Below are 14,747 nucleotides of genomic sequence, written 5' to 3'. Positions count from 1 at the left end.
TTATTTATTTTTTGTTACTGTTTTCTTCACTGTTTTAGCTCCTGTAACACAGACATCTGATGTCATCTTACCTCATCGATAACCTTTGATGAATTTAATGCACAAAGTTTAAATGAAACAATTTTTCTAATTTATGGGGGGAAATGTGTTTTATTTAAAGGGTGCTAATGGGGAGACTATTTAATCTTTTCCTAGTTTACAGTGATTATGGTGGAAAAACTGCTCAAACACTGAGTAGAATGTTTTGCCAAATGTCAGATTTCTGCTGTAAAGAAGAAAAACCTTAAACGATGTCATATTTTATTCACATTTCTTTTTGAAATAGCAATACAATCCAAGACAGACAGGTGAATAAATTGACATAGGTCTACATTTCTTTCTTTCTTAAAATTTTCACATATTGTTTCCAGTGCTCATAATTCATAGAAACATATAAACGTAGTCCGAATTTTGTCTGAATGGTCACATTTCTGCTTTTATTTTGAAGGGAGAATAGATGTGACACACTCCTACTTGATCCTGATGCAGATTTCCAGCCAATCAACTGAGATGAAGTTTTTTTCCCTCCTCGTCTCTCGCTCTCTTTGCAAAGGATTATGGTAGATGCACAGAAACAATAACAGAGCTGTAAGCACGGAGGCCCTGTGCAGCAGGATGTCAGCAGGTCAGCTGAAGGACAGCGAGCACAGAGTCTGCGACGTGCTTAAGAGGGGCTCTTCAGCAGGACGTATTCATCCAGATCTGTGTGCACAGGGAAACGTTTCAAGCTGTGATATTACAATTCTGAAGCCTGGAACGAATGACTGTTTGTTTTAATGTTTTATGTTACTGCAAACATCCAACGTAAATGCATACCCCACATGATCTGTATACCATTTCATACACAACCAGGGGACTTCCCACTGGCCTTAAGTGTGTGTGTGGGTGTTGTTTCATTTGTTTCCTCGTGTGGATAGTCTCTTTGTGAGGACGATGAGGAGGAAGAAAACAAAATCAACACACACACAGAGGACGGAGCCGAATAAACAGGTGGGCGAACAAACGTGCAAACACACACAGGCCGGCGGTGTTTACAGTCACCTCTCTCAGACCTGATTGTCTTCATTTGTCTAAACTAAAGGCTGCGAGCATTTCTAATAAAAACCCTCCCTTCTAAACAACATCTTCTTATCAGTCTGGTTTTCGTCTTTTAGACTTCCTGTGTGAAATATTACAAACACAGTAAAACTGTGTTATATATATATAGACACAGACCAGGACCTACAGCCTACAACAAAAAATGTCTTTTAACTTTGCTTCTTGTTCAAAGATCAGTTAAAACGTGAAGGTTTTCATCTTCTATACGTGCTAAAAACAATTCTGTGCTTTAGTCAGTGATTCAAATGTAATAATTTATTATTAACTGAAACACATAAAACTCCATCCTTGCTGCCTCCACAGGAATTAAGGTAAGTGCTGCTAATGACATTAATCAATCAATCAGTTTTGCACCTTGGTGGTTTGGAGGATTCGTGTTAACAGAATGACAGAACAGAGCAAATTCACCCAAGACCGGAACGTGGAGCGCTCAGAGAGACTGCAACAAACTGAGAGCGCTACAGCTCAGACTACAAGCATGTTAAGGTTCATGTTCATGCCGGTACAGTTAAAAAAAGGAAATGAACATAACATGTTTGGAAGGGCTGCCAGGAGAAAACATCTGCTGTCTAAAAAGAACACACAGCACCTATAAGCACAGTGGAGTAGGCACTATGATTCGGGCACCTTGTCACTGATTTGACCATGAACTCGTCTGCATAACAAATTATTCTTGAGGCAAATGTGAGGCCACCTGCTTCACAGCTAAAGCTTGGCCAAAATGAGGTCATGCAACAGGAAAATGAAAGCAGAGCAGCAAGTCTACAAGAAAATGGCAGAAAAAGAACTGATGTGGTGCAACCTTCAGAGAGCTGTGCATAACTGAACGCTGAAAACCTCTTTGAAGTCAAGCAGTGTGAGACAAAATTCCTCCACAGCAATAAAGTCGTGCAGACATCAATGACTTTGACTTACTGCTGCTGAAGGAGCTGCTGAGCTGTGGGTTGTATTTCGTTTTTCACAGCACTGCAGAGAGACCTGTGAAAACTTGACCACAAGCCTCAAACCAACGAGAGGTAACATTAAGGCACAATCATCGCTTCATTGCTCAACTGTGCATTTTGTGCTCCCACCCCAAATATCCAAGATTTTAATTTTTCACTGATTTTTTAAATGCAACTTTGCTCAATATATTCTTTTTTTTTTTTTTTTTTTGCATTTTTTATATTTTCCTTTACATGGTGTTAGTATGAGAAGCTGTTTAATGCACATCTCTACCCCGAAACACACTGACAGAACCTGAGACATCAGCAGCTGCCAAAATGAAGGAAAAATAAAAAAAAAAGGCTGAAGGCAGAAGAACAAGACGATGAAGCAGAAAAAGATTATTTGTAAATTCTGACATCTAGTGGTGAGAGACTAGAATCACAGTGACGAAATGCCTTTTCTTTTCTTTCACATCTACGGCTGGAAGTGTTGCAAAACTGATCCAAACTTCCCCGAGACTCCTGCTCAATCACAGCATAGAATAGCTAAAAGCTTTCTTTGAGCTCTGTGGCGACATCACTGCAGTGATAAATCCATCACTAAGGCCTAACAGGAGGATGTACCTGTGTATATCTGTGTGGAAGGATGTGTGAGGGGAAAAACATGTATTTAGAACAACTTTCGGGTCGATCACCATTCCTGCCTTCACCTACAGCACAGCCACAGACTGTAAATAGTGACTGAAAGCCTGACAGCCATTGAGGCCCACAGCTGGGAGGAGCAGACCTACAACACGCTGGAGAGATTACACCTGGGAACGCCTCTGTGTCCTGAATGTTGTTCGGTATGTTTTAGCTGCTGATATTATGGGTTTTCAGCCACCGTGTATGTGTTTTATCACCTATTAAAAGGGCCCAAACAAAGCTTCCCATGTCACTTTTTGTCCAGAAGCCTAATATTTCCAGCTCTGAGGGTCTTAAAATCAAACTTTAACAGAGTATTAGTTACATAGTTAGCCAAAAAAAACAAAAAAACAAACTCTATATTGGTTCACTATCACAAAAGCCAGGAGCAGAGATTCATTTATTCAGATCGTTTTGCTTCCTTTAGTAAAAGCAGTCACTAACACGCTGATCCAGCCCCTGATTTCACACCAGTGTAACAAAGCAGTTTGTGAAATACTTGACATGTGGACACTGAACACCTCCCACTTCCTGTCCATGCTGTATCTCATTTTCTTCACATAAAAACTATTGTAATAAAACAAACAGGCTGCCTGTGAGTGTGATGTTTTGCTTCGTGACCAAGCTGTCTTTGTTAGTTTCGTTTTTTGGTTGTTTGTTTGACAAATGGTTATTCTGTAACTAAAAGTTTCTTTGTATGCAGATGATGATATAATATACGTCAGTTTCAGCCCTTAGATGTTTGTTCTGTCGGCTGTTAGCAGACTGACTGTATTGCCCAGAATCCTCTATTTTAATCTCTTTAAGAAAGTTGATTGGTGGTAAGTCATTTGGCTGCACTCATCTTTCTCTTTGTCTGTCTGCCGAATGTCAAAGGCCTAATTGTTTTTAAAGAAGCCACTGCCAGCGCTGCTGCCAGCTGCTGTGCCAGCTCATTCTTCAGAGCTGTGTGAAGCCTGAACTCTCCAGGTGTCACTGCAAAGCTCTGCCAGGTTCTCAACAACCAGCTCCTGCTCAGGGAGCGTTTGGCAACAGCGCGAAGATCTGAAATCTGTTTATTGTCAGAATATCAAACCCCCACCTCCTCCCGGTACAGTAACTTTTGGTCTGAAGGCTGATGCTGGCACAGGGGCCACAGCATGCCACTCAGGGATTTCATCCAGGCTTAGTGCTCCTCAGTAACTGTTGGAAAGATTTTTCAGGGTCGCTGCCAACATGACCTGAGTGGCCCGGAGAAACAGACAGCCACAGCGGGGTGCATGTCAACAAGTACTGGGACATCCATCCATCTCTGATGTTGTCCCCCCGTCTCTCTTCAAAAACTAGTTTTTCACAAAGCATTCAAACGCAGAATTCTCATTTGGTGCTCAAAAGTAATCATTCTGCATCTTAATCTGGGCCACATCCACATTATGGACAAAAAGAAAAATTTTGCTTCTTGAAAATTCTTGTTTGCTTTATGGTAATAAATCTATGGTGTAATGCAGTAGCGTGCAACATGTAGCCTGCTGGGTGTGAGTGAGGCAGGTCTGACTTAGCGTTAGTTAGGAACATACCGGATTGCCCAGTTTTTTGCCTCCTCCACACCTTCCTCCTTTTAAAGTGAAGTTGAGTCAGCATACCTGCAAGCTTTGTGTTCAAGCTGAAACACTTTCCTTTAACATCTCCCACGTGTTTCTGCACGTGCAGCAACCAAAGGGAAGCATCTTCAGCTCCCATGATTGTATTTTTTTCAAGCAAAACAAACCATGTCGGACATCAGAGCAGCAGAGCGTGTCTGCAGACAGCATGCTCTCTTCTTAGACGTGCCACTGTGCTGCAATTTAGTGAAATGACACCAGGGGGCGCGCTGTGAGATGGCTCCTCAAACTGTGTGCTGAGCCCCACCGACATGCAGCAGGTGAGCCAAAGACAACCAGGGAGAAAAATAGGAAATCATTGTGTATTTAAGTTCAATAAAGGAGATTTTTGTGGCAAACTAACCAAAAAGGAGTTTGCTTACACTTATTGAGATGAAAACTTTACAGCTAAAACACTTTGATGCATTCTCAACCATCTGGGTAAGTAGATCCCAAAAGGTTGATTCTGTTTAACCTTTGGAGATTTACAGCTGAAACAAACATATTTAAAGTCTGAATAGTTTCTTTCTGCAGGTTCACCTGGATATTGGAGTTAAGTGCGTGGTCTCTCTGACACAGCTTGGACCTCTCCAATGTGCTTGTGCCGCTTGGAGCATTTCTTTAAAGGAATTCTGTGGCGTACAGAAGCTTTAGAGCGTGCACTTTTCTTATTTATTACTCCGTTACTTTGCACTGATTAGCAGACATCTGTGTTCATGGAAGAAGCTGAACTTATCAGTCCGCTCTCTCATCCAAGAGATGCTGTACATCCTCATTTAACAGATGTACAGCACGCTCACACATGCCGCTGGTGTCTGTGCATGACTGAAAGCTGCGAGCATGTGGAAGGTGCAAGCACCTGCAGTTTCCAGAGCGCGGTGTAAGAGAAGTCTTTGGAGTGTTACAGTTATTTGACAGAGCTCCACCCACTCTGGCTCACCTGACAAACACGACTATCAGGAAACACGACTTCTTGACAGTAAAGGGAAGGAAAGCGTCACCTTTACACTGACGCGCTGAGGGCAGCAAGAATACCGGGAGCACTGGGATTTTACCAATTAAAAAAGAACGCTTGAAGGAAAGATTTTGCCGAAGACTTGTTGGGAAGGTTTTGGCACTGCCTCCTCCCCGCTGTCCGTCTCTGCCAGGTGTCTTTGTCGCTGAGGGGAAAATGGCTTTCCGTTCAGAGGAGGATTTATGCTGCCCTGCCTGTCATGACATTTTTAAAGATCCCGTCCTCCTCTTGTGTAGCCACAGCTTCTGTAAAGCCTGTCTGCAGAGCTGGTGGAAAGAGAAGCAAATCAAAGAGTGCCTGGTGTGTCGGACAGTGTGCGAGTGGAGTGATCCACCTTGTAACCGGGCACTGAAGAACCTCTGTGAGGGATTTTTGCAGAGTCAGAGAGCTTCGTCGGGGTCTGACGGTCTCTGCAGTCTGCACTCTGAAAAGCTCAAACTCTTCTGTCTGGACCATGAGCAGCCCGCGTGCATCATCTGTCGGGATGCAAAAATCCACGCCGACCATCAGTTCAGACCCATCGATGAAGTTGCACAGGAACACAGAGAGGAGCTTCACACGCTCCTGAACCCTCTGCAGCACAAGCTGAAGCTTTTTAATGAAGTTAAAGTGAACTTACATCAAACAGCGGAGCACATTAAAGCGCAGGCTCTGCAGATAGAAAGGAGGCTTAAGGAGCAGTTTAAGAAGCTTCACCAGTTCCTAGAGGAGGAAGAGGAGGAACGGATGTTAGCTCTGCGGGAGGAAGAGGCGCAGAAGAGCCAAGTGATGAAGGAGAAGATGGAGGCTCTGTGTAGGGAGATGGCGAATCTTTCAGACACAGTCAGAGCCACAGAGGAGCACCTCAGAGCTGGAGATCCGTCCTTCCTGAGGACCTACAAGGCTGTGGTGGAAAGAGTCCAGCAGCACCCCCAGCTGGATGATCCACAGCTGGGCTCAGGAGCATTGATAGATGTGGCCAAACACCTGGGCAACCTGACCTTCAACATCTGGAATAAGATGACAGACATGGTCTCCTACAGTCCTGTGATTCTGGATCCAAATTCAGCCAATCCAGAGCTCATTCTGTCTGAAGATCTGACCGGCGTGAGGCACGGGAAGAGAAGGCTCCTTCCAGAAAACCCGGAGAGGTTTGAATTCTGGGATTCTGTCCTGGGCGCTGAGGGCTTTAACTCGGGAACTCACAGCTGGGACGTGGAGGTTGGAGACAACAAGGACTGGGAGGTTGGGGTGATAGCAGAGTCCATGTGCAGGAGAGAGTTTGTGGGCTCCACAGTGTGGAGCGTAGAATGCAGCCACGCCGGATACAGAGCGTACTCCCCAACCAACAAATACATCGCTCTCTCCATCACAGAGAAGGTCAAGAAGGTCAGAGTTCATCTGGACTGGGACGAAGGGAAGCTGTCTTTTTTGGAGCCTGATACAAACACACACATTCACACTTTCACACACATGTTCGCTGAAAAACTGTGCCCCTATCTTTGCACCAGGAACCCACAGCTTCTGAAAATAGTGCCTGTAAAAGTGTGTGTGAGAAAGCTGAGAGATCAGGAGGAGTGAAGTTACAGCTAGCTGGGCTTTAACCGTGTAAGAGCACAGCTTAGATCACAGAAACAGGACAGATCGAGGCACAGTCATGATTACACAAATCTGGCGTCCTCCGTCAACGTGCTCATAGCCCGAAACGGTGTCATAAAGCCTTGTCAGGGCGCGTTGTTACTGTGTAAATACTGCTGCACTTCAGTTTGCACATGCTGGCAAGCTGAAGTGCAAATATACACTGTGCTACCTTAGTTGACATATCGTAGTTTGCTACCAGGAGTGTTTCCAGGATTGTTCAGTGACCAGAACTGGAGCAGAAAACAGACTCGTGCAGATGATAAGAAGTGTCGTCAATAACATTTTACAATGACTCTTTACCTAAGCAAAAGTAAGAGTAGTACAAACGTTTAAGCAGCAGATGGTTTTACCAACGTCTATATGACTGTGAAGCTTTATCCCTCACAACACAGCACAATAATTTAATAGATCTATATTTTAAAATGTGAAAAATAAGAATTAGCTTAAGCTTTAAGTGTAGAATATAATGGCTGTAAGTAGAATGAAATAGTAAATAGTATTTAAATAAGTTTCCCGTCACACAGGCCTAAAGTCAGTGGGTAGTCCACGAGTGGCTTACAAACTTTGCTAGCACGAAAGTGTTTTTAAAGAAGTGCACGGAGCTGCACCAGGATCTCCTCGAAATTGTTTGATCATAGCAGGTTGCCGCGGTAACCAGTAGTTTCCATAGAGAAGGCCAAATGTTCTGCCAACTCTCACACTTTTACTAAAGTTTTACTAAAGCTCGGAGAGTAAGTGTGAAGTTTTTGTGTCCTTAATGCAAACTCGAGTTAACAGCAGCAGTCTGCCAGCGACCGCAGCAACAACACAGAGTTCTGCTGCAGAACCGTCTGCTACCAATTTCACCTGGTGACAGCCAGAAGCCTCGAGCAACCAGGTGAAATTGGTACAGGTGAACCATGAGAAAATAAGGAAAACTAGAACAAGAATCATACAAAGGTATTAATTAAGGAACGTTTCTTCACTTTGAGAGATTGTAATTGCTTAACAAGTGTGAATGTGTGTGTGAATGGGTGAATGACTGATTGTAGTGTAAAGTGCTTTGGGGTCCTTAGGGACTAAGTAAAGCGCTATACAAATACAGGCCATTTAGCATTTAGCATCACTCTCCAAATGGTCGGAGAATACAGATTTTTCCCTAGCAACCAGAGGTTGCCAGCGGGTCTCTAGGCCTGTGTGATTGAGGCTTAAAAGCACTGAGTTAAATTCCACGCTACTATTCAGTGGTGTTGTACACTGTAAGATTAACAGTAGCCCGGCAGCATGGGTGTGGGTGGCATGGGCACAAATTATATTTCCAGGTGAGCCGGTGACACCCTCTGTGGAAACACTCCTGACGCAACACAGCACCAAGTGCGACAGCCTTCAAAAGGAGCAGAAACCTTTCAACAATAACTGTATCCTGATGATGGCCCTGATATTCTCCAAGGAAGTTCCAGTAACTTGAAGAGGTTAAAGCAGAAGCAGCACTCGTAGGTTAAAGTGTTGATGAAACGAGTAAGTAAAGGATTTGTTCGGTGCACTTCCAGCGTCGCTGGAACTTTATACTCTTCAGACTTTGTGCTCGACTCCATGCACCGACTCCATGCACCAGCAGGTGAGGTTGTGCCACAAACATCTAGTGAACTTCATTAACTTTGGAAAAGCAAAAAGAGAGCACACAAAAGGCTTCTCCATTCTGTGACCTCAACACCGTAGAACTGAAAATCCTATAGTCCCATGTTTTGGGTCATCACAGAGGAAATGCTCATTACAAATGAATGCAAGGTTGTTTGAAGTGATTATTTTTAATCTTTGATAAAGCATCCTTTCCTAATGGGAGGGGTCTCAGTTCATAAAGAGCTCAGTGATCATATGCTGTGACCTTGATCGTCAAAGCACCAAATGGGGGACCAGAAGCAGCGAAACTTCTTAAGACTCTTTTATTTGTCATCGTCTGTTCCTCAAAGAGACACTCATCACCATCATGAATATGGATTCTGACACAATTGTATGAAGTATAACTACCATCTAGTGTTCAGTTGTTTCATCATCTTAATGTTTCTTTTTTGATGCTATCGTTAATCTTATGTAATCTTTTTGATTTTCAGGGCATATCACATAATCAAAGTAGCGCTCAACAGTCCAGAATACAAACACAAAGATGCTGCTTCATGTTCTGAGATGTTATTCTTTCTATCGTGTTCGATGGATTTAGAAAGAAGAGAGGAGTGTGTTATATTTTATTGATAAGGGGAAGCTCATCTTTGAAACAGTGGACAAATTGTCACACAGTGTACTTTTCCATTTTGAGACAGGACATTACCCCCTCCAGCCAGCACAGGTGTGACAGTGGCATTGTTTTCCTCCAGCTAACGAGTTTCAAGCCTCTAACAAGTAACGTGGAGACTGCCGTGGCCTCAGTGTGGTTGATCGATACCGCTCTCTCATGTGGGACTGCACCACGGGACACAGCAGAGGATATTGAATATTTCCATCCAGAACTGGGTCAGTTTGGGTTACAGCTGTTGCATGAAACACACAACAGAGGAACTGTTTGTGTTGCACAACAAATGATTTTGACTTTAAATGTAATCTTGCCAAATGTTGTACCTTAAATGAACACTTTGAAAATATTTATAAGACCTGTATAAATCATAGTAGGGATCTGTTTACAGAACGCAACAATGAACACTGCTGCTTGTTCGAAGCTGGTTTGTGTATTGTTTATATGAACGGCTAAACAAGTTGCACTAATGAATTTGAGTATTTTTGCATTGATTCTGTTGCTTTTTATTTAAAAGCTGATGAACAGCCTGGTGAACAGTGGAAGATTGCTTTTTCAATCACTCTGGTTTTTCTTTTTTAAACTGTGACTACCAAGTAAACAAAAAGTAGAGTAGTTTTGCATTTTCAGTGAATTATTAACAATAAGTTACTAACAATACGTTAGTAATTCACTAGATTGGTTTAAATTATTAACTTTGTGATTCTTGAACTCATTTGGATTTTTTTGCAGACTTTAAAAGCCTCTACAATTATTTGTGTCGCATTTAGTGTCTATAAGAGGGAATTTTGCGAGTTTACCTGAACGCAGCATTTGAAACGATAAGATTCATGAAGCCACTTGTGTGAAGTTTGAAACGTAACGTAAAGCAGTTCCGCTGAATGTAGAAAATGTAAATTTGCACAAAAAACTTCGCTTTTACAGAAACTTAGCAAAATAATAAATCCGCGTCACAGTGAATAATATATAGACGAATAGTTCACCATTAAATCCACATTTTCGAATTGCTCCGTCTTTACAAAAGCGTTCAAATCAGTTACTTTTAAAGGAAATTACGTTCACATGCGCCAATTTTACGCTTTTACTTTGAAATGTCGGCCGCTTGACTTCCGGTTACAGTGTTTTCGCGGCTAGCTTGACACCGCGGGGGAGTCCAATGGAAGCCTTCGTCGCAGCCCGGAGGAGACAATCGAGTGAGATTTAACTCGAAAGCGGAGCTGATTTCATTAGATGGGTCTTTAAAGCGCGTCTTTTCTCAACAGCCTTGATCTGTGGTTTGTCACATTCGGGTTCAAACTCACCGATCGGCCTCTAACGGCGTCCGCTCGGCCTTGTTTATACTGTGCAGGGCTGCTTGAATCGGGGAAGCAGGCCCGGCTCTCCTGTGCCCGTTTAACGGCCGTCCTGCGGCTGGAGCGTGTTTTGTGCGGATCGGCCCTTTAGCTCACCAAGTAAGTGAAAATACCAGAAAACAGACAGCGCCAGTTTTAATGCAGGATATTCTCGGAGTTTTTCTTTTGGAGTTTCGACGTAACGCCATGTCAGTTTTTAGTTATTGTTAGCCATTAGCCTCGAGCTAACTCCGCTCTCTGTGTTGAGCTTACTGGTTATGCTAACGGCTGACACTCGACTTGCTTGAATACCAACTTCAGGGATGTAGAAGAGCTCTCACCACGCATTTAAATGGATACCCAGTCTGCTCTGCGTGATATCCACTTGTAAAATTTGTTATGTTTTCATTAATTTTTATGCTAGCGACCAACCTGTGCAGAAAGCTGCAAATGAGCACGGTTAGCATGGCGCTAAGCTAATGGTAGCCTTGTTTTGTATAACCAGCTGGCTGAGAAGTACTCCGGCTGTTAGCTGGCACTTCTGCCCTGTGTTAACCTAAGAATAAACGAATTTCTTTTTCAAAGAATATGTTTTTTGTGAATTGTCAGTTTGCCTGTAAATAAAATTAAAAAAGCAGAGCTGCATTTTACAGATGTTGATTGATTCTGTGTGTATTTCTCTTGGCGGCTCCGGATCAAGTTGTAAATTACATTTAGAGAATCACATACATGTTCGTCTCACCTAAGATGCTCTCTCTTTCTACTCCTTGGTCCTCCTCTTTCAGAGAATATGACCCAGATGCAACAATGACATCTAGATTTGGTAAAACCTACAGCCGCAAGGGCGGAGAGGGCACGTCCAAGTTTGACGAAGTTCTCTCCACCAAGAGAGGCACCCTGAGCACCAAATGGGGTGACACCACCTACAAGGCCAAGGTGGGCTCAAAGCGTGCTGGCGCTCCCAAGAATGACTCAGTCCTGGAGGTGTATAAGAGGCCCCGTACATGTGGGGACGGTTTGGATGACCCGTTTGGGTTTGACAGTGATGAAGAATCCAAGCCCGTGTCGTCCCGGAGCGGGAGCAAGTCGTCTCCCGCCAAGCCAGCCTCAGCAGAGCCGCCCCAGGCAGAACGACCTGGGGTGTCCCCGGATACAGGGAGCAGGTCCAGCTTCCAGGGAGCACCTAAGACCCAGCCGAGGGCGATGGACGACACCCTTCGGTTCTTCAACAGCAGCAGTGCCAGCACAGGTAATACACAGTCTGTTAAGATTGTCCTGAAAGTTAAATCTGCAGTGTGTCAGTGTAACGCCAAAGAGGTGACATTCACAGCTGTGCTAGTTTAAATGAGCCAGCTAGTAAACTCAGGGCACGGGTGTCTTGCATCGCGTGTCAAGCACATCAGGGTGAAGTCATTTAAACTTGGAAGAAAAGTCTATTAATGTTCGTTATTTTCTTCCAGCTGCTTCCCTTTCAGTTGGCAGTGATATCATTTCAGACACACAGAAATCAGTTTCCGCGTTTGTACCCCCTCTCAGCCGTTCCCCGTCAGCTTGACTCGCTTTCAGCTTTCTGTGTCTGCTTCTGGCTGCCTGCCAGAGATGCGAGCTCGCTCCTCACAACGAGCTTTGCCCCAGCGAGCACCTCAGATGGCTCCGAGGGCTGTTTTCACACTGATGGTACACCGAGCCACACTGACGGGAAGCTAGCATGACACTGAAGTTAAACCCTGCCATAAACATGCGTATTATCTGCATACAAAGGCTGCAGATGTTGACTCGATAAATATGATAATGTCATTGATGAAATGGTTCTTTTTATAAAATAAAGGGCTGACGACGGCTTCTTTCAGAGTGGGATGTTTGTACAGTTAAACAAGTCAATAGCACGTGGCTGTGAATCAAAAGTACATTTAAGCTTGTTGGCTTACAAAGGGCTGTAAAGATTGTGAGTAACAAGCACATTTTGCTGGCTTTATTACACCACAGGTACGCTGAATGTGCCACTGTTGTGTTTGCAGTGGTAAGATGAGGGGTATTGTGGTTTTTAAACAGACTCCAGCAAGGTTAGTTGCAGGCTGTTTACTTTCCTGTTCTTGAAGACAGATGTCTAACCTTCATCACTTTCCTCCTTTCAAACTCTAATAATGTCTTATGGGACCTACATAACATTGGTGTGGTTGTATTTAACAAGGATTTAATATGAGCAGAGACACACCTCTCTCAGGTCTCCTTCAGCTAAGATGTCACGAAACACCTCATCCAGGAGGCATCCTGTCGGATTCCCGAACTGCTTTATCAGCCTCATGGAAGAGCAGCAGCTCTACTCTGAGCTCTTCACCCTCTCGAGTAGAATTGTGAGGTTAGCGTCTTCGCAGTCCACTGGCGGTCTGTGGATGGTCCGTCTACCTGCAGAGAAAGCTGTTGTCGATTGAGGTTGTGCTACACAGGTCTGTGAGCTACCATCAGTCAGCTGTGAAGAAGAGCAAAGTGAAGGAGAGTGTTAAAAACAATGAAAAGCGTCCACTGCAGCCACCATCTGCTTTTCAGGCTGCATTTTTGATCTTCAAAGTTTTTCCCACGGACTCTGCCGTTGCTCTGTTCCCTGTTTTGGCCCATAAGAGTGCGCTGAAGTGAAGCTTTGCCTCATATACCCACAGATATTCGATAGCTGATTCGAGTTACTGAAACATTTCTAGAAATTGCGGGAAGTTCTGTGATTTGTTTTCCCGCTCTTCTCCTTTTTTATGTCCATGTCGTCTGATCCTCAGCAGCATTGGGAGACTCCCAGATGATTACCTTCTTCAATGCAAATACAAAACAATCTGACCACATGCAGGACTAGTTTACATATGTGTACATGCAAACCTGAATAATTACCTGTCATTTAAACACCATATATTAAGTTCGGTTTCACCAAACAGATTTTTCTCTTACAAAAAGCTTTCTGTGGAAACAAATGTCTAAAACTTTATGTACATCCATCTCGCTCACTTATTAAACCTAATACGAGTGCACGAATCGCCCGATACGCACAGATCACCTCACATGTCCTCGTGGTGCACAGATGCACGAATGTAGGCTTTGTTGACGTCCCAGTGTAAAACTGAGACGTCTGCAGGAGCCTATAAAGCAGGGACAGGCAACTCCAGGCCTCGAGTTGGTGTCCTGCAGGTTTTAGATGTGTCCTTGATCCAACACAGCTGATTTAAATGGCTAAATGACCTCCTCGACATGTCTTGACGTTCTCCAGAGGCCTGCTAATGAACGAATCATTTGATTCAAGTGTGTTGACCCAGAGTGAGATCCAAAACCTGCAGGACACCGGCCCTCGAGGCCTGGAGTTGCCTACCCCGGCTATAAAGGTTAAAATATTATTTAAATAAGCTGCTGCTACGTGCTGGTTGTTCTTCTTCTGCTGGGTCAGTGCACAGCTCCAGATAGAGGGAGCGTAATGGTTGTACATTACTGTGGATCGTGCTCCGCAGTGAGTACATGCAGCTAATCTCTGTACCGTTTGAATATAGATGTAATCCAGGCAATGGAAATAGCACTTTGATGCTAAACTTACTGTTCTGTAATAACAGCAGGCTTACATTATTGTTAGCTTAATGTCTAATCCTGAACATTTCAGGATGCAGCAGCTTATTTAAGCCATGTATTAACTGTCTAATGAGTAGTTTCTGTAATTGTTAACTCTGTTTCTAGTTGAGGGTCACAGGCTGTTCTGTTTATTTAGGACTGCCCGCTTTCTTTGAACAAACAAACAAAGAAAACTAATAAATCAGCAGCTTACATTTGTGGATCTGTGCAAAGCTGACAGCATGAAATTTGTGTCCAAACCCCACGAGGACATGTGACGTGATCTGTGTGTGTCAGGCGATGCATCTTAGAAAGAGAAAATAATCTGATTAGTGAAGCTGAACATCAGAAATTGTGTTTAAGTGATCAGTATTTATTCAGGTTTGCATTGAGGCACGTTAAAGCGATTTTACGCGCAGTTAAATTGCATCGTAAGCCGCAGACGTTTACGAGTCCTCAAACGTCGCACACAAATCGCTACACATATTTGTAAATCTTAGCTTACGCTTGTGGATCCTACCGTAGCATTAGCGAACCTTTTGAGTCAAATTTCTCCCCATAGCATTCGCA

The 14,747-nt window shown here is 43.6% G+C and overlaps 2 protein-coding genes across 2 annotated transcripts in view; both read left to right on the top strand.

Moving 5' to 3' along the window:
• The first annotated feature begins 4,541 nt into the window (after positions 1-4,541).
• On the top strand, positions 4,542-10,261 carry LOC146512095 (nuclear factor 7, ovary-like). The gene has a single exon (XM_085170520.1). It carries the CDS (start codon positions 5,538-5,540, stop codon positions 6,939-6,941), a length of 1,404 nt encoding a protein of 467 aa, XP_085026646.1. The 5' UTR covers positions 4,542-5,537; the 3' UTR covers positions 6,942-10,261.
• Positions 10,262-10,412: 151 nt separating this feature from the next.
• Positions 10,413-14,747, top strand: part of LOC146512094 (wings apart-like protein homolog) — a 36,270-nt gene continuing 31,935 nt past the window's right edge. The window contains exons 1-2 of the mRNA XM_085170468.1: positions 10,413-10,718; positions 11,384-11,847. Of these exons, the coding sequence (XP_085026594.1) occupies positions 11,406-11,847 (442 nt within the window). The 5' untranslated portion in view covers positions 10,413-10,718; positions 11,384-11,405. The remainder of the gene's footprint in view (positions 10,719-11,383; positions 11,848-14,747) is intronic.

This window comes from Neolamprologus multifasciatus, chromosome 8 (genome assembly GCF_963576455.1).
Source record: "Neolamprologus multifasciatus chromosome 8, fNeoMul1.2, whole genome shotgun sequence".
Classification (NCBI taxonomy): Eukaryota; Metazoa; Chordata; class Actinopteri; order Cichliformes; family Cichlidae; genus Neolamprologus; species Neolamprologus multifasciatus.
The sequence above is the reverse complement of the archived record's forward strand: the minus strand, read 5'-3'. Positions and strand labels throughout refer to the sequence as shown.

Coding starts and splice junctions, on each gene's coding strand:
- LOC146512095 (XM_085170520.1), top strand. CDS start 5,538: ATGGCTTTCCGTTCAGAGGAGGATTTATGCTGCCCTGCCTGTCATGAC.